Source organism: Dermacentor albipictus, chromosome 5 (genome assembly GCF_038994185.2).
Source record: "Dermacentor albipictus isolate Rhodes 1998 colony chromosome 5, USDA_Dalb.pri_finalv2, whole genome shotgun sequence".
Classification (NCBI taxonomy): Eukaryota; Metazoa; Arthropoda; class Arachnida; order Ixodida; family Ixodidae; genus Dermacentor; species Dermacentor albipictus.
In genome coordinates, this window is record NC_091825.1 from 31,476,870 (window position 1) to 31,502,030 (window position 25,161).

Here is a 25,161-nt window from a genome sequence, read left to right on the forward strand (position 1 = left end):
TTTTTGTTGTTTGTTTGTTTGCGTGTCAAATAATACCAACATTGACGAAAGTACGCACACGAAAATGACCCTGTTAGGTTATAAATACAGTTATTATAGCAAAGTGCGTCAGCGCATGGAAGAGGGGAGGGGGAAGAACACGGTTTTCGCTTGATGATGTGTTATTCCTCAATAATGTCCGTGGCGAAAGGAAACGCTGGGCTGACATAGGTGTAGGCTCCTGTAGCTGGTAATGTTGTTTTCTAGCTTCCCCACAGGTAGGAATCACTACGAAGGGTGCCAATTTCAAATCAGCTGGACCGTTGACGTTTTCCGTCGCCTGCTTCAACGTCCTCCAACTCACACGGCTTTCAGCTTGTCTACAGGGAGGCAAGCACACACTACGTGTGTGTTTGCATACTGGTCGACTTGTAATCCGCTTATTTTGTCAATGATTCGAGACCAAGTTGAGCGACAATATCCTCAATGGAAAGATCCTGTACAAAATTAGTGGCCTCTCTTCTTTCCTTTCCAACTATATAAGGCACGGCTATGAGCGAAATGTTGCCTTTGACGCACCGTTTGCAACGCCCTGAAAATCAGCCAGGCTATGGCACTGCCTTACTTTTCTAGTGAATGTCGAGGCTGAAGGGTGGCAGGTGAGAGAAGAAGAACTATTTTCCGTAATCACTGACGACGAGCGAGTATTTATTACGCCATTGTATGCGTTACAACCCCAGAGTCACCCGAGCTACCGATGAGCGCTCGCCACATCCTTATCACTAGATCGACATCGTCGGAAAGGTAAGCTCCTCCTGTTTTCATTTGTGCATTATCTTGATGCCAACCAACACAAAAAATTGTGCACAAAGGGAGACGTGTTTTCTTGTGGAAGCACTCGGTGACTTAAAAATCCGTTTCTTTGTTGCACCCTCAACATCGGATCCCTCGCACGGAGTCAGGCTGAGTCAATTTGAGAGCCTGAGCCGGGTTATGAGGTAAATTATATAGTGCGTAGATCAGCTGTTACACTCTGACTGACCAGACCCGCCAGATTGAGGAGCCTGAATATCGCCGCACCTCAGTGACTGACTAGTTGAGTCGCTGAGGCGGAGTTAGCATTCGTGAACCTGGCTGCGGTGTTGTTCTTTCATCCACTTTAATTTCCATTAATTCTTCGTTTCTTTATTTCATATATTAAGCACAAGTAATTTCCCCTATATTGTCCTTGGTGTCAATGTTTGTTGGCTTTTTATGATATGGCTGCGGTAGAGTTACTCTGAGTCACGTGTCGTTCCTTCATTTTATGCTTTTAGCCCTCGCGCACCCAAGCCAGTTTTCAAAAATGAAATTGTGATTGCAGTGGGGCAAGTTATATTGACATCGGTTTTAAATTAGAAGCTGTTCAAATAAAGGTTTTCCAGCATTCAGGGGCGTTAAAACGTCAAAACATTGTTCGATTGTCTTTTTTCATTGAGCCTACGAAGTCACCTTTATCGAGAGTGTCGATCACCGCCGCTGTAGACGAGGCATACCTCAGGAGGCTAACTAACAGAGAACATCATTTGCAGACACGTAGCACCGCCCAGGATGCAGGATGTCTCTCAGGAGTAATGAAGATAGAAATCATGACATATTGCTTGTACTAGTTTAATCTTATTATCACTCTCTCTTAGTCACACATACTTGCTAATAAAAGAGCGCATAACAGCAGCTTCACTGAATAGATTTCTAGATATAAAGGATGAGTTGTAGCGTGTCAGTTGGCGAATACGAACGTCCGCAAAACACGGTCAGAGTAGGATAATAGGCGATTTCAATAACAATCTGCCCATGCCCCCGCCACATTACTCCGAGCCGGTGCGACTGCGGTAGTTTGCACTTAGGAGCCCAGTGGGCAAGCCTGGGCATTGTGGAGACATTTGGTCTCGTTAATATGCGCGACGATTGGCACCGCCAAAAAAACGGAAGCTTTGGAGGCTGTGTCACTACATTGGTCACCTGAAATAAACGTTAAAAAACGAACACGTTGCGCGTCATACGGGTCACTTGGTCACACACGATGTGACCAATGAACACGTACGTCATACGAAAAGCTTCTATTTATAACCCTGATTTGGTCACTGATCGTTACTTCATCAATATGCTAACTGACATGATGAATTTTCGTCAAATCCTTGGCTGTAGCGGACCAGGACGATCTTACGTGGCTGGCAATGGCGAGTTTAAGAGAATGGTGGCACTCACTGTGAAAGACTGATGCTGTATTGATGAATGGGGGCAGTGGTGGAGGAATCACTCAATGGTGCTGATGCTTTGATGCATAAGCAGAAAATATATTATACATGCTATGGTTTTCCACTGTACATGTAATGTCAGTTACGTTATTTAGACGTAATCAGCACTGTCTCATCTGCTGCGCGTATGACTCATGACAATCCACTTGAAACGGAAAATTAATGAAGTCCAGATAATCAAAAGCTCAAGCTTATAGCACTCTGTCTATTCCTCGACCTTTCTTACGTACCCTGTTGCGTACGTGAATATGAGTTCCTCTAGTGTTGTTTGAAAAAAAAAATGAACGGGGAACCAAGCAAAGATCTGCATTCAGGAAAAAAAAGTTATGTGATCTATGTAGCCCATAATAATCGCGCGATTCCTTCTGAACATGATTTTGTTTAGTCTTGTTCTCAATGGCACGCGAGGAGGGCTGCCCACAATAACACGCATACATTGTCACAAAGTACGAAGGAAAGAATGCGGAGTAAGTCACTTTAATATGTCGCTCACGCCATCAATGGTCCATCAAATGCTGATATTACAGTAAAATGTAAAATTCTAGAATACACCAATAAGTAGGGACGACATGGTCGTATATATATATATATATATATATATATATATATATATATATATATATATATATATATACACAGCTACGGCTCGTTTTTGCAATGTGGTCGAGTTTCTTTGTATAGAATGCAAATATCCCACCTTATCTTTCCCATTTGTTTTTCAATGTCATCGCTCCTTGTCTTGTTAATCTTGTAACCCCTACGTTCTTTTCACTACCGTTCAGGTGTCAGCTGCTGCAGTCAGACAGTGCGGGGAGCAGCAACGTCCTTCCTCTTTCTGATACCCCGTGTTTCACGTCATTGAAAAAAAGAAACAACTTTAAAATACACTGATCTATCGTTGTCGTCATCTCAAGTTTTCTTAACTATATGACGAAGAGCAATTAGTGAACTGGTAAATAATAAATTTTAAATATGTGTTGTAGGGCATAGGTCAATGTCGAAAAATTCTAGCGCAAGATAAGGAACATCCAATAAAGTTGTTCCCATGTTAGTTTTTTCGTGGTTCTTTTTACTAGCTTTGCAAAAAGTCCACGCCGCATGAGAAAGAAAATGTAATGATGTCCTGTTTGCATAGAGTGTCATACCATTAATGGATGGTGACTTCTGCGCCAGCGTGTATATACATATATATATATATATATATATATATATATATATATATATATATATATATATATATATATATATATTCTAGAGCTAAAAGCGACGTGGTAGCTCCAGCATGAGACTTATGGGTTGTACATACATCTTCATAAACTTCATTATCTTGACTTTAAACTGCCAGTTTTCACGAAAGTACTGCATTATCAATAATGCATAAACAATATTAGGCCTTACCGATGGCAGCGCAGATGACCTCGGGCCTAGAAGCCCGATATTAAAACAATATCCCTAGTTTTTAATCCCTAGAGTAATGCATTACTCTACGAGCGCACGGACAAGCGCACCGCTGTAATTATTAGGAATTATGCGGCTTTACAGAGGCTAATTACCGCACTGGACACAAAGATAAGTATGCATTGTGTAGAAATTGAGGCCACTGCAGGCAGGTAAAGCGTAATAAACGTAGCCACAGGAATACCTGAAGCCACAAGCATGAAGATCAGACAAATTCATGTGGTAACCATCCTTCCCCGGGTGGCTTAGCGATCACAGTGCCAGAGTTCCCTTTAGTAATTATTGTAGGAAACTCTATAGCTGCGTGCATGCGTGCGTCTGAATTGAAGCGCTCTCAGTAGTGTCTCAGAAAAGAAATGCTTGCATGCCGATTACAAATGAAATATAACAATCAGCCTAGGCATCCAACGTACGCCCCCCCCCCCCCCCCGAAGATGCGAGTGTGTTTCACTAGATTTGCATGTGTGTCCAGCGCTAGCTGAAAATATATGCTAACCTCTGTGTTGGCTTTCCACAGATATGCGGCGTCCGTGTTATTGAAACACGATTGAGATGCGCAAGCCTGCAGTGACGGAATCACGTGAACCATACCACCATATAAGCAACTTTATTGTGCGTTTATGAGCATGCTTTACGGCTTTTTTTATTTATAACCTATGCCCTAGAACAGGTATTTGACATTTCTCATAATTAGGCGCACCTACCTAGCTAACCAATAGGATTCTAAAAACATCAGAAGTCCTCAAGATTATCACGAACAATACGCGCTTTGTCCCTTTAGCATAATGGCCCGCAATCTGTCTTCAAAGCTTGTATATAATAACGTGATGTACACGGTGTTGTTAATGTTACTATGAGTGTATAATTATGGCAGCCTCTCAATGAACACACTTTTACTAAGAAGCGTTGTAGACTGCACACATTGTATGTCATTATTGCAAGCTGAATCTTCGTATATGTTCGACTAATCAGAATGTAACCGTACCCTGATTGAGTGCAGAGTCAATCGTGTGGCGCTTTCATGTGGAAAAAAATTGGATCAACGGCTCACCTTGCTCGGAGGGTATATTTATTTGTTTCCTGCATTGAGAGAAAGGAAAAAGTTAATGATTGGCCCTTGGAACAGTGCTCGTGGAATGTTTTGTGAAACATGGTAGTGTCTTCAGCGAAGTGCTCCTGTTGAACCTTACACAAAAAAACCAAGCAAACAAATTATACCAATTTTGCGTAAGCCTGGGTTCCATGCATCTCCTAACCAGCTCTCTCCATTGGCTAGAAAAGTGTTTAGAATTCGTAGCGTAGAATCCGTAGCGAAGAAAAATGCGGTTTGAGGGTCTTCTCCGCGTATAGGTAGCGCAGACAAGCAGGATGGTACCTACTATGTATCAAGGACACAAAATTATAACTAAATCAATTTGCAAGGCTAGTACCAAAAAGCATTTCATTATTTATTACACTTTCCATGTCCGAGCTGCCTTTATTTGGATTCCAATGATGATATACGTGAGTGTATAGTGAATGACTGCTAAATAAATAAGTTAAATTGATGTACGATGCTTCGTGTGGGTATGTATGCATGTATATATATTTATATATATAGACACCTGAGTACAAATTGTATCGGAAGGCTGAAAGTGTAATGAGGGGTAGAAATTCTCCAAGGATTGATTTCCCCTGTCTCCATTGCTGTCGACGCTTTATGTGAAGGACACATAAAGACGAATTTGAGACCATTGATTAGAGTTTGATTTAGCATGCACGCGTAATGGACCAGTGGTGCAACAGAAGTTCCCCGGGCTGATCTATGCGGATGGCATAAGCTACTAGCGGGCAATAGAAGAGAGTAACATACACTTGCGAATACATGTGGCAACTCAGCGACAAATCTAGGACTTAAGTTTAGCACAGAGAAATCGAAAATAATTATCGTTATGAAGAGACAAGTAATTACGTCGTCTCAATTGAACAGCAACTCATACCCATTGTTCAGCAATATAAGTACGTCGTCGTATACATAAACGAAGGAAATAGTAACACAGGCACCTAGCAAGATCATTTGAAAACAAAGGGGAAGCGAAATGCAGCAATCATGAAACATACAGAAATTTTGGGCCCCTATAAATATGAGGTGATGACGATATATGGGTTTTGTTGGAGCAAGTATAAATAAATGTGACACGGTGTGCGAAATCTGGAAAGAAGAAATGCTGTCAGCGCTAAGGTTCGAAACGCCATTCCGTGCTTAAAATTGGTCGTCTTGTTGGGGCTGGAAGTTAGCCAGAGATCGACAGGCCGGTTGGCTTTGCCATCCCACGGCGAAACCACAGATGAGGCGGCGCAGGCCGTTGTGGGTTGGGCTCCTTCCAAAATCCGAAATGCGTACAGCAAAATTAGTTTTCAGGAAAGGCTGAGGATCATGGATCACAATAAATGGGTAGCTAAAGTGCTGAATTATCTGTACCTAAAAAGCGTGGACACTGAGCACAGGAAGAGGTGAATAAATTTGGCAACCAAGGACAGGGTAATTGGAAGTGTAAATAGACAACCAACAGACAACAAAAAGAAAGTGGAACAGAGACCGTCAATTGGATGCGAAAACATTAAGAGGACTGTGAAGATTTACAAAACTGGAAGAAAGAAATCAGAAGGGCAAATCGGCTTAATAACATGAAGGGCAGTGCCTTGCTCTTTGAGGCTCGAGCTGGCTGCCCAAGGTAAAAAGACAGCATTCCGGATCAAATATTTCCAACTAGATGAGGCATATGTATGCTGCAGCAAAAAACCAGAGACAACTCAGCAGATCCTAACAGAATGCCAAGGAATTTACGCAGTGCAACCGGTATATGAAGTACAGCTTCCAGAAGCGCTTGATTTTAAAATGGATGGGAGCATCAACTGTTCAGCATTCGATATAGGCAAGAGAGATTTAGAGTATTGCTAGGAAAAAAATCAGGGAAGAAATTGATACGACATGAACCTTTACACGGAGAGGTAGCGGTACAAGGTAGAGAGAGAAGTTTTGAGAAAGAAACAAAAGATTAAAGACATAAATAATGAAATTGCTAGAATGAAAAGCACGCATAGCGTGGCTGAGTAACTCAAGCAGGCTCGGTGGCGATTTGTCATTGCCCCGTTTCAAAAAGGATAATAATAAATCATCATCACCATCGTCATCATCATTAGATGAGTCTGCGAATCGGGGCGAGGCTGGTTTGCTGTTGATGAGAGCGTGAAAATCAAGGTTGTCTGCTTTGTTAATCGCGTCGCTGATAACAGAGGGAGGATAACGCTGGCGCAGTAAGTCGTCACGGAGTTGTTCGCAGTTCGATGCTAAGTGCTATATATTTATTGCATATAAGCTTGAAACAAAAAGCGTGGCTGTAGGTGATTGCTGTTTTGCAATGTTTTACGTGGCTACTAGGAAAATGTAAGAATTCGCGCTTGTCAATTGGTTGTCAACTGACGAGGCAAGCTTGTTGTGCCCACTTACACTAACATCAAGAAAGGTGGTTGCGGAAGCCGAACCTGCATGCGAGAATGAGATGGCGGACAGGACTGCATTGAACCAAGATATTAACTTCAATGCGTGTGCCTCGCCGCGGGACCCGATTAGTGATACGTCGTCTATGAAAACTTCTTTTATGTAATCCGTGGCATTTTGAATTACAATGGTGCCTCTTCTGTCCGCGGGATTTATAGCTATATGTGCCCTACCACTGAAGTTTCCTAACGGTTTGGCTTCGTCTGTAGCGGGGTTCCTGTGGAAGGCATATATATATATATATATATATATATATATATATATATATATATATATATATATATATATATATATATATATATATATATGTGTGTGTGTGTGTGTGTGTGTGTGTGTGTGTGTGTGTGTGTGTGTGTGTGTGTGTGTGTGTATTCGATATTGTGGTGGCGAGGCAGGAGGGTCACTTGGAAAGAAAGACGGTGGAGGAACTGCATTCACATTTTGATTGAACGGCCCTGCTAAGCGGATTCTCGCTTTCCTCCCACAGACCGGGAAATGATGTAACGCTGTTCAAGGGAGGCTTTTCCTGGTTGTGTCGTCGGTCGTGTCAACACTAAGCATTCCGTTACTCACGGTTGGACACGACAAAGTACATTATGAACGCATCTCGCGCAAGATGTTCGGCCCCTCTAATGCTTCCTCTGAATGACGCGTTCATTCCTCCAAGTTTTTCGAAGGCCAGCGTTCAGTAAACAAGTGCCAGTGTCAATCAGGGCTGGACGAGCACCACAGTCAACTGTTCCGAAAGGCCCTCGCTACTAATACTCTCGATAAGATAAGGTGAGGATATCTTGCGATACTATCTTGCTCGCTACGGTATCTATGACACATCGCGGCCGAGTGCAAGGTCCTGGCGGCCGAATTCGGATTGGTGCAGCATGCAAAGATGTTAAGGTCACAAGCGTTGTACGTACGCAAAAGCTCCAGAATGTCTAATTATTTCGCACCGCTCCACTACGGGGCCCCCCTGACCCTACATTGAAATTCGGAGACGTTAAGCTCTACCCTTCCATGACTTCAATGACTTTGCAATTATTCGTACAGTGTGCTCTCTTAGTAGTCAGCTGTCGAAAATGATCAGTTACGTATAGCTTTTAGCAAATTCCTCTCATTGAAGTGCCTTGAAAGCTTGCTTTGGGTACCTGCAAAGTTCTCGGTGCGAAATGCATCTTAGGAAGTTCTGGTTTACGCTAGTGAAAAAAATTATATATATTTTGCCGTACAAATTTATGCCACCTAGCTTTTCTCGTGGATTTCATGTTACGATAGTATAGCGCTGCTGCATAATATATAGCCACTTATAGGATATAGTTCCTGAAATTGGTTAATAAGCCAGGGCTTGTCAGACATTGCAGGGCAAAAGTCAACGTGTTCATCCTAAATGACCCGTAACTTGTATTACAGTGTTACGCAAGTATACAAATGGGATTTCAAAATTTCTGTTTATCGAAGGAGGCGGTTATGTGCGTAACGTAAAAGAAATGCTGATGTGATTGAGGCGACTAAAATGCAGACCTAGCAATGAACATTGATGAAAGTAGATATAAACAGCTGCGCACTTCGTAATCTTGTGCGCCATATTGAAATACCAAGAGTTGTATAAAAGAGGGTATTTTTTACGAATTGCTTGTGCCCAACAGCACAGTTCAGTTCTTTAAGCTGGGTTTCTCAGAGACGCATACATTACTTATTCGCCGAGTGAATTACTTAATGAACTAAATTATAACATGCCCCTTGTCAAACTTTAACTGATTACTTTAACGCATCTATTGTAACTTACGAAGTACAGCCTATGAACTTACAAGGAGTGTTAAAATTAAATTAGGGCAATTGTTTCAATACACGCCCTGTCAAACCTACAGTAAGCATGCACATTTACCTGGATTACTTGCATTACAGTACAAAAATAACTGTAGTGACAATAAACTTCGTCGCACATTTTGAGAACGCAATTCTAAAAAGTTGTCTCGTCCTGCGAAGTTATTTTAAGATAATGTCCTTTGTAGGCTCCCCGAACAGAGTCCGTAATAACACTATACCTGACGTAAAGCAAACAGTCAAACACTTAGTGCGAGAATTTTAATTAATTATATTGCATAATACAATTGAATTCCTCGTGCAACCAATATCCGCCTCTGAGCAATCCAGCTCACGGGCGAGAATTGCGGCAGCTTCCACCATGCAGTATTATTGCTAAAGCATTGCATGCCCCATTACGCGAAAAGCCCACCTCGTCGTCGGCAACGTGACCGAGCGATGGTACCGACAATAACTGATGGCACAAGGAATAAACACGCTAGAAATGTTGGTATTTGTGTCAAATTTCTCAGCGAGGTTCCCCTAACAAATGTCAATTGTAGGCTTTGAAAAGAGAATGCGGTAAATTTCGGCCTGGGTGGGCTTCGAGCCCGCGCCACCGGGGTGCGACACGAACGCGCTTCCCCATCGCAACGCCAGCTGCATTGCTCCGGTGGACCAAAGGTGTGCCTCGCGCGCGCGTCATTGGCCACGTGACGGCGCATTCAACAGAGAGGAGGCGGCGCCATGTCATGAGGGTATAAAATGAGTGTGCTCACCACATTCCGAGGTCTGCAAGCGGTATAATGCTTTCGCATTCCCACCCGTAAGCAGCGATAGGTGCCTCTGTCGAATTCTTTTTAAAGGTATGTATGTGTTAGAAAAGCAGTTAGAATAATATACGTAGCTGTACATGTATACCTATTTGGGTATGCTAAGTATTCTGGAGTCCTATACCGTAAAACTATTCCAATATGTTTTTATTCCAATCTCCTTACGTCAAATTTGCGTAACCACCGACGCAAGCATCGGGCATGACCCGCAGGGTTTTATGAACAGATCAATCAAACGGCCTCCTCCTTTATAGGAGGTCATTTTTGTTTGCTTTAAAAACAAATAAGATCGCCTACACTGAGCGGCTTGTCTTATTTAATTCGCTGACAATACGCCTCTGGTGCACGCTCAATTGGAAATGTATTCTATGGGGCCGAGCTAGTGCACTGAAAATCGATAACTGCATGAAGAGGGTGGTGCCGGTGTCTCCGATTGGTCCGCTTTACCGTACTTGGCTTGATGTGGCTGGTCGAAAATCACGGCGGCATGCAACGGAAAGTTAAGAATGCCGCTGAACCGGATCCTCATCAAAGAATAGTTGCCAGAGCGAGATCACAAACGTGCGGAAACTGCTGGATAAAGTTACACGGCCATACAAAAAGCTTTATTGTACGCAAATAAACCCATGCTCTCTGGCAGGTGCGAGCAGACATTGCCTAAGCGACCAGCAGCAGCCATCTTTGATTCCGGTTAGAACGGGGCAACCTGCGGCTATTCAGAAGAAAATTTAGTTTTGTTTGGCATATTAATTCATCTTTAACGCGTACACCTCATTTTAACGCGCTGAGTTTTCGTGGTTTTGTGACGTCGCGTGACAATTAATTGAAGTGGGTGAAGCCCGAAAAGATTTGAGCAATAGCCGAGGGCTAATGGTGAAGAGGCGTCAAATCAGAAATAACTATTTTTCTTTTGTTCCGTCCAATCATACATAATAAGTGTGCACTCGTCATACCATATGGGTAGCTATCGCGGTTTTTGTGACGTCGCTTGACAGACCGGCGAAGGGGGGGGGGGGGGTTAAAAAGTTTTTGACCAATAGCGGTAGGCTGATTGCAGAATTGGAATAGAAAAGTTTGGAATAGCTTCACGTTAATGCGTCCTTGGCTTAGCACTGATACTTACGCCAACTGTAAGTGTTTACGCGAGGTGATTTTCAGCACAAGGATCCTAACACAATGCCTGTGGTTCCTGATCACGTAGATGAATTTGGTGTTTATTTATATAAATTCGTCTTAGGATGAGTAACATTTCATAAAAAGCCTTGTAGGCGAAACCTCTTATTCTTCGCTAACTGTTGTTGCAGCTGTTGCGGGTGTCTTGCCGAATAGGTCGGACACAGGAGAGCGATATATAACGAATAAGCTTATATGTATCCCCACCTTGCTCGTAGACCGCCTTGGTCCTCTACAAACTTACTCAGTGAAATCAAAAAACGACACCTGAATATTGTAACTGCAATAAATATTCGCCTTCAACTTTAAGAACTTAATTAATTTATTAAAGCAAACCTGTATTTTTCAAGGTTTGGCGCGCCTGTTCTGTCGCCTTCTTCTTGCCGAGTCATGGGATCTGGTATTGCAGATAGGGCAATTAGCGACAATAGTTAACCGTGCTGGTCCTGCAGACGGCTACATGAAAAGTGGGCCGATTCAGGACGTCGTGTAATTCGCCGTATAGCGTGGATCACGTGAGTTGGGTGGTGGAGGTTTCAGCCTCTTGCTGGGTTTTCTGGCGCGGGCACTTAATGGCAAAGCCTGAAAACGCGTTGCAAAGGTGAGGGGTTTTACAACATTTATTTCCCGCTTCTCTCAATTTCCGGACTGTGTGATCGATGTGTATAACCTTTTTTTGTTTCTCACTCAATAGCACGACTCATTTTCAGGCGCTCACTTACATCTGGAAAACTCAGCTATCACAGGACCCTCATACAACGTAACATCCGTGCTTGAGTACAGTGTTCGCAAAAAAATAAATAAAAATAAGTAAAAACATCAATTGACTACTACTACTCCAAAAATCTGCAGTTATGCCCACCAGCGAAGCACAGTTTTTTTTTTCTTCTGGTACATCTCTCTTTCTGTCTTTGCAGGAAACAACAGTGAAATCGTATACTGGAGCAGTGTTATCCACCGAGTCTTGGTAGACGTTACAAGATCGGTGAAAGGGCACGGTTTATTAGGGACAAGAAACGCCGTAACCAGGACTCAACAGCCGCTGCAAGCTTGAGTGCCCCGTCCAGTAACGAAACTAAGGCATCGGCAGCGTGGACTGAAGCCAGTGCATCACCGTCGCCAACGCGCCGTGGTCACGAGCAGAGCGAGGAACACATCCGCACCCAGGAACTGCAACCACAGCACGATGATGTCTAGAGTTCAAACAATAGCCCCGACCTCTGTGTCAACACTCACCACGACAACGCTGGACTTGCGGATAAAGGATTCCCCGAATATCGTCCTCGCATGGATCCGAATATTCCTCGGTCACGCTTATCTGTTCGGGATGGGAGCGTTCGGCGTGCTTATCCTGCCGGTGCTCGTGTTAAGCCAACGTGCGCGCGAAATGTTTTTCGCCTTCGTCTACATGCTGATTCAGCGCCTGTGGTACAACGACTATGGCTCTGTGCGGCGCGTCGTGATGACCGGACTCGACGACCTCGAGTCCCACGACAGCGCTCTCCGAGAAAGCCGCGTACTTCGCGTCCTCGAAGTGGGTGCCGCTTACGGACCGAACCTGCCCTACATTCGTCGACGCGTAGAGTACTGGAGGTTGGAGCCAAACGTGAGCTTCGACGAAGGTTTTCAACAAAACCTGGATGCTAACGAAAAGGTGAACGCAATCTTCCTGCTCTTCTTTTCGTGGTGTGCGTACATAACTTCTAGAATAACGTAAAAGCAGATGCATGCGCTTATCTGGACCGGCATCCCATTAAGTGTACAAGAAAATCGGTTCAGGGCGTCAGCACGTAAGTCCTGAGCCAGCTGGAGTGTTTCTCGAGTAATAATTACGACAGCCTATTTAGGCACACTGTCACATTATTCAAACGGGCCGTTTTCGTACAAGGGCGCCCCTTGCGCCGCTCACACGAACCGCAGACAAGCCACCATGTTTAGTTCGCCGTGGAAAACGACGCCGCCTGCGACAGTCAACACGACACTGCATGTCGTTTGGCTAGTGCAGCCGCCACCTCACCCGCTGTGGATTGCATCGCGACCGTGTTACCAGTGGTGGCTAGAACGTGTTGTGTCCCGTTGAGCCACCAGTGGGACTTCCGCGACGAGCGCGGAAAGCGACAGACATTTGAAGAATTTCACTGACGATTACGATACTCTCTAATGCGAAATTCGTTGGCTGCTCCCTAGGTGTTTTCATTTCGCGTGTCAATAATTTGTATTATTATTATATTGGTAAACGGCTTATATAAGGAACAGAACGATGTGAGCAGCGCGCTTATTTTCTGTACAGACAACCCGCGCTGCTGTCGTAGCCATCGTCACCGTGCAGCCCGTATTGCGCAGCACAACGCTTCTCACTTTCGTTCCACCAACGACGAAAGCGGCGCTTCGTCCCGTGGAAGTCGCGCCAGCAGTGTCAGTGGCGACGACACCCAAGGGAGAGTCACATCGTGCCTTACTTCTAGCCGCTCGTCATCGCCCCTTGGAGGAGCAGTCATACATGTCACATAGGCTGGTACCGCGGTCTGACCCTAGCAGCTGAAGGCGCGGGAAAGCTTAGCCCTGCCCACCTCGCGCCCTCCTCCGAAGCGCCACCTCTGCCAGTGGCGGCTGTGGGAGAGGACAGCCGCCTGCCGCACCGGCTCTCGCGCCGCTGCAGACAACGCGTCTAATGGTTAGGCTGATATGTAGTACTACCCGTACTGCTCAACTACCCTACAGATCTGCTAGTTAAAGGCTTTGTTCTCTACGGAATTACGAATCCGAAGAAACGCGACATAACTATGCTCAAAGCAAAAAAATATGCGCCTTGAAGTGCATCTTTTATATAACCAGGTCAATTCTTGATTAGCGATGGCACGTGTGATCGAATGTTTGTGCAAATTAGTTGCGATATGAAATTGAGGTGAATTTTCAGCGTTATTGTTGTCATCGGCCTCGCCATGACGTTCCTTACGAAGCTTAAATGCGATAAAGTCGCGTCTCGCGCTACATTCTGCGGGTGCGACGGAAGACGTGTGGTGGATAGCAAAGATGGATGGTGGGTTTAGGTATGCCGTCCACCAGCGTGCCGAATTTTGTAGGGTCCGTACAATTTGAGAGTGTCCGAATCCATTTCTATTCCAATCTCCTGGCGTCAAACTTACGTACCCAACGACGCAAGCATCGAGTGTTGACTCGCAGCGTTGTTTCAATAGCCCAATCAAACGCTCTCCTCGTTAATAGGGGGTCAGTTTTGCTTGCTTTCAAAACGAATAGCATAGCCTACCTTGACAGGTTTTTCTTATATAATTGGCTGACAAGAGATGAGGACTACGCATAAGTGGAGAGGGTTTCAGGAGGGACGACCTAGCGTATTGAACCTAAATAAACGGATGGGGAGGGTGGTTTCGGTGTCGGCGATTGGCCTCCTTCCCCTTGCTTAACTTGCGGTTGCAGGTCGAAAACCACGACGGTATGCAACAGCAGGGGCCGTATAACGTAAAACTATTCTATTTTGTTTTTATTCCAATCTGCTGATGTCAAATATGCGTAACCGCCGACGCAAGCAAAAGGTGTTGGACCAATCGGGGAGGTCTGATTGCAGAAATGAAACAGAAGCAGTTTGGAATGCCACGTGATCAAGTGTGCGCAAAGGAGGAGCATAACATGAGTTCAGCACGCGGTAACGGGAACAACCGCACGCTAGAGAAGCAGATGAACGCCCACCTCATCTTCGAGACAGGACGTATCGGCGCATCGCTGTCCAGGGAAACTGAGCGCATATACAGCCTCCACGCGTTCCTGGCAGTAATCAGCAGCGAATGCAAAGATTGGGCTAGCGCAGATATCGATTACTTCATGTGGGCTGTTTTTCCGCTCGCCTAGAGCTAGAATTCACGTAATCTTAAGTTTCAGTGATTCGTTAAAGCGAAACAGCACGAAGCACTTGCTCCCCGAAGTCGGCGCTCTTCATCACGCTAACATCGTAACAGCAAGTGCTCGCCATCGTTGAGGGAAATATGTTCATGTTCTTGAGGGAACCTGTGACAATACTCTTCTGTGTTTAATTCGCAACTAGATGTTTACTACGTTTTATACGTTCGATAAAGCCACGGCCTTTACGTCGTGTAATTATCTAATACTTTGTTATTGTTGTCAATGCTTCATCTTTCAGTTGAAACTGCAACATCTCTTTTTTTTTCGCGCGGAAGCTCAACCAGTCCAGTACTGGAAACATACAAGAGTTGTATGCTTTTAATTACATGGAGGAGGTGAACAGCACTCAACTATAGCGCAGTTTGTGATAAATGCTCCACAAAGGTTTGGTTATTCGACATTTCTTTATTTTTTCGCCTGTATTTTCTATTGTTATGAAATAATCACTCCGTGTTTCTTGCGTGCATTAGGACAAGGCTTGAAATTAAAACTGACTCTAATGTGTATTGTGTACAATACTGTTACGTGCATAAAGGAATAAGACTGCAGGCTATTTAAAAATATATTTACAAATGGTAACTGCAGCGCAGGTCGGTTCAGCCGGCAGCTCGAGAGCCAGAGAGCGTTCATCGTCTTCGTCGGGGCGCCCACGTGCATCGGCCACAAGAAACACGCAATATGCATGCATCACAAACCCCGGCGGCGGAAGCACCGTCTCGGTGTGTCTAAATATCGGTGATAACAGGAGATTAATGTGGTTTGAAGCGTGCGACATGCACAACGTCAGTGAAATTCGGGGCAGATGCGGCACTGGGGCGATTTCCCAGTCGCCCCAGTCACCGATTTCCCAGTCGCGAATCGCCCCAGTCTAACACACATTAGACTGGGGCGATTTCTTAGGTAACTGGAATCACGGCCCACAGCGTGCGATATGGACCTGTGTACGGAGACAGGAGTTTTTCTCACAGGCCAGCGTGACGAGTCGGGGACGGCAAAAGTACCACAGATCCAGGCGAAAAGTGGACGTTTCTAAGTAGACGATCGTACAAGCGGCGTTGCTTGTCTTGAGAGGTCAGAGAGCAAGTGCGGGCGATTTCGCGTGCTTTGGCTGCCCTGGTGATTGCGTCAAGTGCGTACTCGCTAGTCTGTCCTGCGACGAATGGAAGGAATGTGTCCAGTGGCAATGTGGGTTCTCGGCCTAACAGCAGAAAGAAGGGGGAATAACCGGCAGTGTCGTGAGGCGAAGAATTATATGCAAAAGTTACATAAGGTAGGGCAAGGTCCCAGTCAGTGTGGGCGGTTGAGACATACTTTGCAAGCATGTTTGTTAGGGTGCAATTCAGGCGCTCAGTGAGACCATTAGTCTGTGGATGGTGAAAGGTAGTCAGCTTGTGCTTGGTAGAGCAGAACTGCAGGATGTCGGCTATGACTTGAGAAAGAAATGTCCAACCACAGTCTGTGAGCAGTTGGTGTGGAGCACGATGCTGCGGAATCACGTCGCGTAAAAGAAAATCGGCGACATCTTTCGCGCAGCTTGTTGGAAGCGCTCTGGTGATGGCGTAGCGCGCGGCGTATTCTGTCGCCACAGCGACCCACTAATTGACAGACGTTGATAGCAGGGAAAGGGCCAAGTAAATCCAACCTAACGCGAAAGAACGGCTCCGCAAGAATGCCGAGTAGTTGAAGGCACCAGGCAGGGAGTGTGGATGGTGCTTTTCGGCACTGGCTTTTTTCGCACGCCGCAACGTATTTCCAGACCGATCGGGCAAGGCCTGGCCAAAAGAAGCGTAGGCGGATCCGGTTGTAAGTGCGGGAGGCGCCAAGGTGACGTGCCATTGGTAAATCATGAAGTTCTTGGAGAACAGCTGACCGGAGGTGCTTAGGAATGACAAGGAGTAGGGCAGGACCGTCGGGGCGTACATTGTGGCGGTACAAGACACCATTCCGGAGAACAAACAGGTGAAGGGACGAATCAGAAGGCGAAGATTCCAAGCCATCAATGATGACGCGCAAAGTGACATAAATGCGTTGCTCGTCGGCAACGTGTAGCAGGTGAGAAATAGAAAAGCGCAAGCGCCGGTATCGGGGTCACGGTCGCCGGGTAGTTCGTCCACTGGATAGCGTGATACACAGTCTGCGTCTTGATGTAATCGGCCCGACTTGTACACTACTGTACAGGTATATTCTTGCAGCCGCAGAGCCCAGCGATCAAGCCGGCTGGTAGGATTTCCAAAGAGGTCGACGAGATTTTTCTTGCAAGCATCCCAGCTAGAGATCTCGCCCTCGTGTGTCCGGAACCAGACATGAGGAGTTCCGCCCAAGTAGAATAGGACATTGGCTAATAATGGTAGTGTCCCAGTGGTTGTTTTGGCTAACACGCTCATACAGGTTGAGCCAGTCCTCAACGTCGACATTATCTTGGCCGGAGAATATGCCAGGATCGCCGGAATTGGTAACGGTAACGTACGTTGCTGTCGGGGTCGCACGAGTCGAAGGAGACGAGGTGTCACCGGGAGCCATGGCGGAAAGCAGGACAGTGCGGCCGCTGCGGAGCTCTGTGGCGAGTACGGGGAACGGCACCCTCCACCAAAATGTTACGCGAACAAAGGATTAAGACTGGAGACTTTTTACAAAGTATATTTACAAAAGGTAACTGGAGCGCTGGCCAGTTCAGCCGACAGCTCGAGAGCCAGAGAGTGTTCGTAGTCTTCGTCGGGGCGCCCACGTGCATCGGCAAGAACACGCAATATTCATGTATCAATATTTATGCCAATTTTAATGCGATAGCGTTAAGGAGCTCGTGTCGCAGAAAAGCCGGTGTCGTCGGCGTCGGGTGTCGGCGTCGGTGTCGGCGTTTGCGGCGTTGACCGTGAGCGATAAATCACGGCAGGCGCTTCATAAATAAAAAGCAACTTCCAAGATTGGCCCGGTGCGAATCGAACCAGGGTCTCCGGAGTGTGAGACGGAGACGCTACCACTCAGCCACGAGTTCGATGCTTCCAAGCGGTGCAAACGCGCCTCTAGTGAATGCGGTATTGCCTTCGAAACGAGCCGTGGAAAGTTATACTGCGGTGTATATCGGTAATTATGAACATGTAACGTACAGAAGTCACAATTACACGAGCTGCGAAGTGCGTTTCCGCTGCATTTCTTCTGCGCTTTCCGCACACGCAGAGCCATCTTGCGGCAAACACAGAAGACCCCCCTCCTCTCAATGTACGGCGCTGCCCCGACAGGAGGCGCGCCGCGCGCGCATTGGGACCGCTGCCAGGCGCGTCGCGGGACTCCCTCTCCCCTGACGACGCTTCGCCGTGCTCCCGGTTTAGATAACTATCTATCTCTCTGCCCGTGCCGATCACGACGTTTGGCTGGCGCAGATCGTTTCCCCTCCGAGACACCGAGTTCTTTGGTTCGTTCCGTTCGCTCAGGCGGACGTTTCGTTGCCGCGCCGAAGGCTGCGTTGCTCGACGCTCACCGCGTGATAGGTGGGCGCTAAGTCCGATGCGGGGCGCATCGTAAGTGATCGCTGTGCCGTAGCGCATTGTCGACCCCTTGGCGGGTCGACGGGAACGCTGTCGCGTCCCACTCTTGAAGGCGAAGCTTAAGCGTCCTCCAATTTTTTTTATCAGACATCATGTGACATGATCGCCTCCTGCCTTTCTTCGGTGTACTGTGACGGTGTTTTTTCAGTCATCTTCCCTTTCGCGTCACGGCTCACACTGCGCCGTGAGGGCAATTGCAGTTACACTTCATGCTAACAGTTAAGAAACGGAACCTAACAAATGCCGCTTCCTAAATGCGCAGTAGCTTTGATCAAGATACTTTAGTAATTTTCAATTTTCTCCACAGTACCGCTACTCTCGGCCTTAGATAAAATGGAGAATTTACTACTGAATCCAGTGAGGATGGTGAGCATCCAATGCGGTAGCATTGGAGATGTCAAAACGGATCCGTTACAATCTGATTCGTTGGTGTTGTACCCGAGTTTCTAAAGCAATGGGCCGATGCTGTATGCTGTGCGCTCAAAGACCCACTTGGGCTGATCCTAATAGATATGCATATGTTTCCGCCGTCTACCACACCTACCTAAGGATTATAATGATGCAGATTTAAACGAATCTAAAAGCAGTAAACAACTTCGTGCGTGACGTACATTATTTTCTATAAAATGTCAATATACATTTCTTGTCAGGTCGAATTGGTGCGTACTATTCGCGGACACGGCGAAGACATGAACATGCTGCCGGACGGCCACTTCGATGCCGTGGTGATCACGTACGTGCTGTGCACGGCCATCAATGGCAAGAAAATCATCAGCGAATGCAGGCGTGTGCTGAGAAAGGTAAGAAGTGCAGCTTTACGCTTACCAGTAACCAAAAGACAATATACTAGGCTTAGTAAAAGAAAGTTCAGAGATCCTTTATAACGATAGCCATTTAACATAAATAAAGCAGTATCCCAAACCGGGTGTGACGATCCTAAACGTAACGTCGTCAGTTTTAGCTGAGAGCAGCCAAACAGCTTGGAATGCGTGCGAAGCAGGCTGCTGCAGATTTATTGTTTATTCACTTTTTCTGCTGGTCTCACTAGATCTTCTATTCGCCTTCATTGATTCATTGTTCAACTTACACGGATTTCAATTTCAGCGCGCCTGGGGTGATATGAAATAATGTTCCCGATGGCACTGGTATCGACCTTCGGGGTGGGATCCCTATACTGCATGGTCTGCAATATTTGTTGCCTTCTGGTTCTTTTGACGAACCACATAGGGCCCTGCAAAAGTGCAGTTAGAACTATGCAGTAGTTTTCTGGCGGTAATCATGATGCTTGGTTATATTTTTGCATCTTTGTTTAATACCGAGCGTCGAGCTCATTTCCATATTACTTCTATACTTTATTTGCTCTTCCGTTGTTTAAGGCACTTCCCGAATAAAGATTGCGTCGCTGCTGCCCACTTTTCAAACACGTTGGAGTCATGCGCGTGGGCCATATACGTCAAAGCATAGATTGCCACCCAAGGTAGATTTGTATGAGTCATTCTGGGGCACAACAGGGACTTCTAGCGCACATTTCCATCCTCCAAGAAAGCGAGGTTACAAGTCTAGGTATTTCTTCATATCCCTATCTAATGGGCCTCAAGTCACTGTAGAGATCAAGCCTTGTATACGGTTTTGCTATGTGGGACCCGCACCAAACACGTCTCCTCCACGAATTTGAATTCATTTGAAAGCGTGCTTCAAGGTTCATTAAGTCTTTGTCCTCGTATGGCATCAGGGTTTCTCCCTAGAAGCACAGTCCAGCTTGTATAAGCCTGTCGTCAGTATCTGCATGTACTCGAAACTTTTACAGCGTTAACGTATTTCAGGTCATCCTCAGGTAAGCGCTGTCAGCGCAGTCCACACGAAAACCTACACTCTTAAACAGAATTACACCCTTTGGCTACCTCGTGTGCTCGTGAAAGAAGCGGTTGCTCTAATTCAAGCCGTAGTACCGTGTTCGTAAGTAGCGAGAACGGGTAACGACTGCTATCGTAAAGAAGTGTCTCAAGGAGTTCTACAATTTTACCAAATAGGTTTACTTTCAAGTCCTAGTAAAAGATCACGCAACTAGAAAAATCACGAGTAATCAGCCGTCATGTTACTCAGAATTATTTATTTTTCATGCTATTTAAAACTACAATCAAATACATTCAGTTTCGCTATAATATAGTCAATAACTAAAAATATTATTTCAAGAAAATTAGTCACCGAACAACTTCCGAGCTCCCCGGGCAAAATAGGAACTTGGACCTCAATTTCCAAAAGAGAATACGCGGTTCTTGTATTCAACACTACGACAACGTCTGTTTTAAGGGCTGTGGAAAGGGCAAGGAGGGATCAAATGCGGCGATGAATCCTGGCAGCGAAGGTTTACAAAATATTCAAAATTAAATGCTGAACTTCTCGTAAAAAAAACGCCGCGCAGGTAGGCTTCCACAACCAATTCATTTGCTTAGCGTTGACATTGCCCCCTTGGTTTTACTTTCTTTTCGCACCTGAGATGCATTCCAAAAAGCCCGTTGTTTTTCAAAGAAATATTTACTACAATGTTACCGATGCCTTCGTGTTCCTTCTAATTGTTCGAATTACCGATGTAATATACAAATAATATTGAACTACTACAAACTAGCCATACACTAAGCCTCAAAAAGTACAGCCATCTCACATGTAAGGTCTGTAATTGGTATCAAATGGATAGGGCGATCATTCAGGGAGATGCGGAAATAAACATAAAAAAATTACCTCGTCATGTCAAATGAGCTGACGAATGCCCAGTTCCACTACGAATAGCATGTACCGAGGTCCAACATGTCCTAATGTGACGAAGTGAAATGAAAATAAGCGAAACATCTAATTGTCAATTCCATTAACAATGATAGAGCGAGTACTTCTTCTAAACGAGGTAACCCATAGTATCTTTGTAGTATGAGTACGTGAATAGGTAAGTGATTCTGTGTTCTAAGGGCTTCCCTTTACCCTCTGATGAAGCCTTGGCCAAGCTGCCTTAAATACTGTGCCAGTGCTGTTTCACAAAATCTCACCCATCGATACTGTTCACTCGCAGGGAGGTCGCCTTCTCTTCGCCGAACACGTTGGCCACAAAAAAGGCACGTTCTCTAGGTTTATGCAGGACCTGCTGGCACCACTCGCCCAGTATATGACTGGCGGCTGCTACATGAACAGAGACAGTGGTCGCGTTTTCAAGGAGGCCGGCTTCGAGAGGGTCCAACTGGAGGAAGTCGATCTGTACCTGCCTTTTGAGTACAGCTTCCACGTCTACGGCGTGGCGACTGCCTAAATACCCGCATGAATGGACAGTGCATTCACAAAAAGACGACTTTAGATATTGATGATAGGTTACGCTATGAGCGCCGCATGCTTCTCGTCGAGACGCGAATAAATTTTCCGCACTTTGCAATATATAAAACGCCTTTAGATATTTGTCTGGGATTTCTACATGGGCTAGCTGAAAGACAGTTCACAGATCGGACTATAGATGACGCACTTTGGCCTCACACGTTTACCGACTACCATGTGGTATATATAGACAAGCTGATTTGGTGGTAGAGAATACCCATGAAATAATAGTAAACAGCGTATGGACGTATTCCTCTTCACATTCTGTACTGCCAAAAAGAGAAATCTTATTTCCTTCACTATACTGTATTTATGAAGGAAGCTTCTGTCAACCGCTGTGGAAATGTATAAACCAATTTTAAGCTCAACTTGTTCAAGGGCGTCATTTCGCAAGAACTCAAGGATCCCTGAAGCAAATTCCACAAGCGATGGTAATCAGATATATTGCTACCCTGTGCAGTGGAGCCGAAGGACAGAAGATAGAACTGCGTGCGGTGTAGAAAAATTCCCGACTGTCTGCGATCTTGTCTCTACACTCCCTCGACTATCTTGTAAATAAATCCATCTCATCCATAACAACTTTGGTGGGCGGTGCTGGGTAAGCGCTCTGGGTGACCTTTCTTTCTTTATTGTTTGTTTCACAGATTCTCTCCGTGTAGGGGGCAGAGGGAAAGGCAAAATGGCTGACAGAGCCTCTGCGCCCCTACAGTTCAAGGCAGCATGACATATCATTCACATACATATTCGCCGAACATATCTTTAACACACAGCACACAGCAACGAAAAATTCAATTATTCAGAACACATGTCTCCAAAGCATTACTTTTGCTTCAACGGGATAGATTTCGAAAAGCAGAAGATACATATGCAATAAATATTACATAACAATAAAATTGGCTTACACCAGAAGTCAACAAAGAAAAAAAACTCATAGAATCACTTGCTCGAAAATAAATAGCATATACAGTAAGTATATCAGTACATAGAAACATTTCAGAAAAAAACGAACGTTTAGACTGATACACAATGTAAATGCCGAAACAATGGCAAACATGATTTACAAGCGCTGAGAAAAATCTGTAAGATAACTGAGGTTACATGTGTTATCAGGGATGAGCACAAGTTACTCAAGATGAGAATGCAATGTCACTGCCCACTAATAGGTTTTTATAGTCATTTTTGAAGCTGTGGAAGGATTGTGTGTATTGTACGTTGAAGAGATCACTGTTTAGTATATTAATCGTTTGATAATTCAATGTTTGCTTTCCGTAATTAGTTCTTGTGGCGGGCTTTACATAGTGTGGTTTACGTATTGGGTATGAGGTGCAACTGTCGACAGGTATTGTGTGCTGCCTATTTTTTATATACCCACTGGTGTAGTTTGAAATAATAAACTTGATCTGCTTTAAGCATGCTATATTTAATGAAGAGCGGTTTTGTTCGGAGTCCTCGTTTGTCACCCACATAGTTTTCCCACGTTCTCAATATTTTCTTTTGTACAATGATTAGTTTGTTGTAGTTTCAAGCTGTCGTAGTTCCCCAGACTAAAATGCCATAACTGAGTTTTGAATAGAAAAGTGAGTAATATAATGTTTGTTTCAACCAGGTGGGTAGCATATTTTGTATTTTATACATGCACCCAGAAACTCGAGACAGCTCACTTTTTAATTTGTCAACGTGAGTATTCCAAGTAAGGTCCTCTGTAAACGATACGCCCAAGAACTTTTGCTATGTAACTTGTTCCAGTAACGTGTCCTCAAAGTGCAGATGAACACAATAGGGGTTTCTTTTATTCGCTGGCGTAAAAATTATATATTTGGTTTTTCTTGTGTTTAAACTCAGCCGGTTGCTTTTAAGCCACCTGGAGAGGTGTAAGAGGTAACTGTTAGCTGATGATTCTATTACCTCTTTTGTAGTGCCAGTAAAGAAGATATTAGTGTCATCAGCTTACATTATTATTTCAGGGGAGTTTGGTATGGACGTTATATCCTTTATGTATACAAGAAATAAGAGGGGTCCTAAGATCGATCCTTGAGGAACGCCATATTCGACTTTCAATTTTTGCGATACCTGATTGTCGACGCATACATACTGATACCGATTTGAGAGATATGATATAATTAAATTCTGTGCTACTCCTCGAACACCATACGCAGCAAGCTTCTTTAGAAGGATATCGTGCTGCACAGTGTCAAATGCTTTTTTTTAAATCTAAGAAAGTCCCCAGAGTGAGCAGTTTGTTCTCAATATTTTCAATTATATTGCCCTTTATGTTTGTTAAAGCTAGTTTTGCAGACTTATCCTTTTGAAAGCCATACTGCGACTTCGTAATTATTTTGTGTTTATGAAAAAAAGACGTAAGCCTATCATTAATAACACGCTCAAATATCTTGGAAAACACCGGGAAGACAGATATCGGCCTGTAGTTGGTAAGCTTTTTCTCATCGCCACCCTTGTAGACAGGGGTGACCTCAGCTATTTTTAATTCATCTGGGAATTCGCCACGTGTAAGCATCTCATTTATTATATGGGTTAATACAGGACTCATAAGATGAGCGACATACTTTACAGGTAAGGCCTTTATTTCGTCTTCCCCGCCTGCAGCTTTGTTTTCTAGGGTCATGATAATTGCTTCAATTTCAGTAGGAGTCACTGGTGTAAGCATAATAGAATCAACCTGCCCTGTAATCATGAAGATATCCGCTTCCAAGTCTTTTCCACTATATACCCCTGTGCTAACAAAGTGTCGATTCATTTTATCAACAAGCTGTTGCCCAACTACACTGGCATTATCGATTACAATTTCATTCACGATATGCGTTTTTCGCCCTCGTCCAGTTAAATCGTTCACTGTATTCCACAGTCTACGTTGATCGTTTTGAATTTTGTAAAATTTTCTTTCGTAATAATCATCCCTTGCCTTTTTCAAATCGAAGTTTAATTTATTTCTGCATTTTTTGAACTCAGTCAATATGTCACAATTACGAGAGCTAATGAAAGTGTGGTACAAATTATTTTTTTTACGTATTCGTTTGTATAAGTCCGCAGTTATCCATGGTTTTCTAACTTTTTTATTTCTTTTTTTCTGATTTCGCAGAGGGAAGGCTGTATTGTAGCACTGTTTGAATTTATCCAAGAAGATCTTGTACGCAGTTCTGGGGTTATGCTCATCATAAATGGCTTGTCAGCTTTCTTCGTTGATAAGGCAGCTGAACATGTTTAGCGTAGTTTCGTTTACCGTGCGGAGCAAGAGGTTTCCTTCATCATTA

The 25,161-nt window shown here is 44.7% G+C and overlaps 1 protein-coding gene across 2 annotated transcripts; it reads left to right on the forward strand.

Annotated features, from left to right (window-relative positions):
• Window positions 1-710: 710 nt before the first annotated feature.
• LOC135913827 (thiol S-methyltransferase TMT1A-like) lies at window positions 711-22,380 on the forward strand. Of its 2 annotated transcripts, none has more exons than XM_070539536.1 (4): window positions 711-783; window positions 11,996-12,732; window positions 19,189-19,338; window positions 21,600-22,380. In XM_070539536.1, exons 2-4 carry the CDS (start codon window positions 12,265-12,267, stop codon window positions 21,831-21,833), a joined length of 852 nt encoding a protein of 283 aa, XP_070395637.1. In that variant the 5' UTR covers window positions 711-783; window positions 11,996-12,264; the 3' UTR covers window positions 21,834-22,380. The 2 variants fall into 2 exon arrangements, with proteins under 2 accessions (XP_070395637.1, XP_065302591.2); XM_065446519.2 differs by lacking the exon at window positions 711-783 and adding an exon at window positions 8,017-8,055.
• Window positions 22,381-25,161: the final 2,781 nt, after the last annotated feature.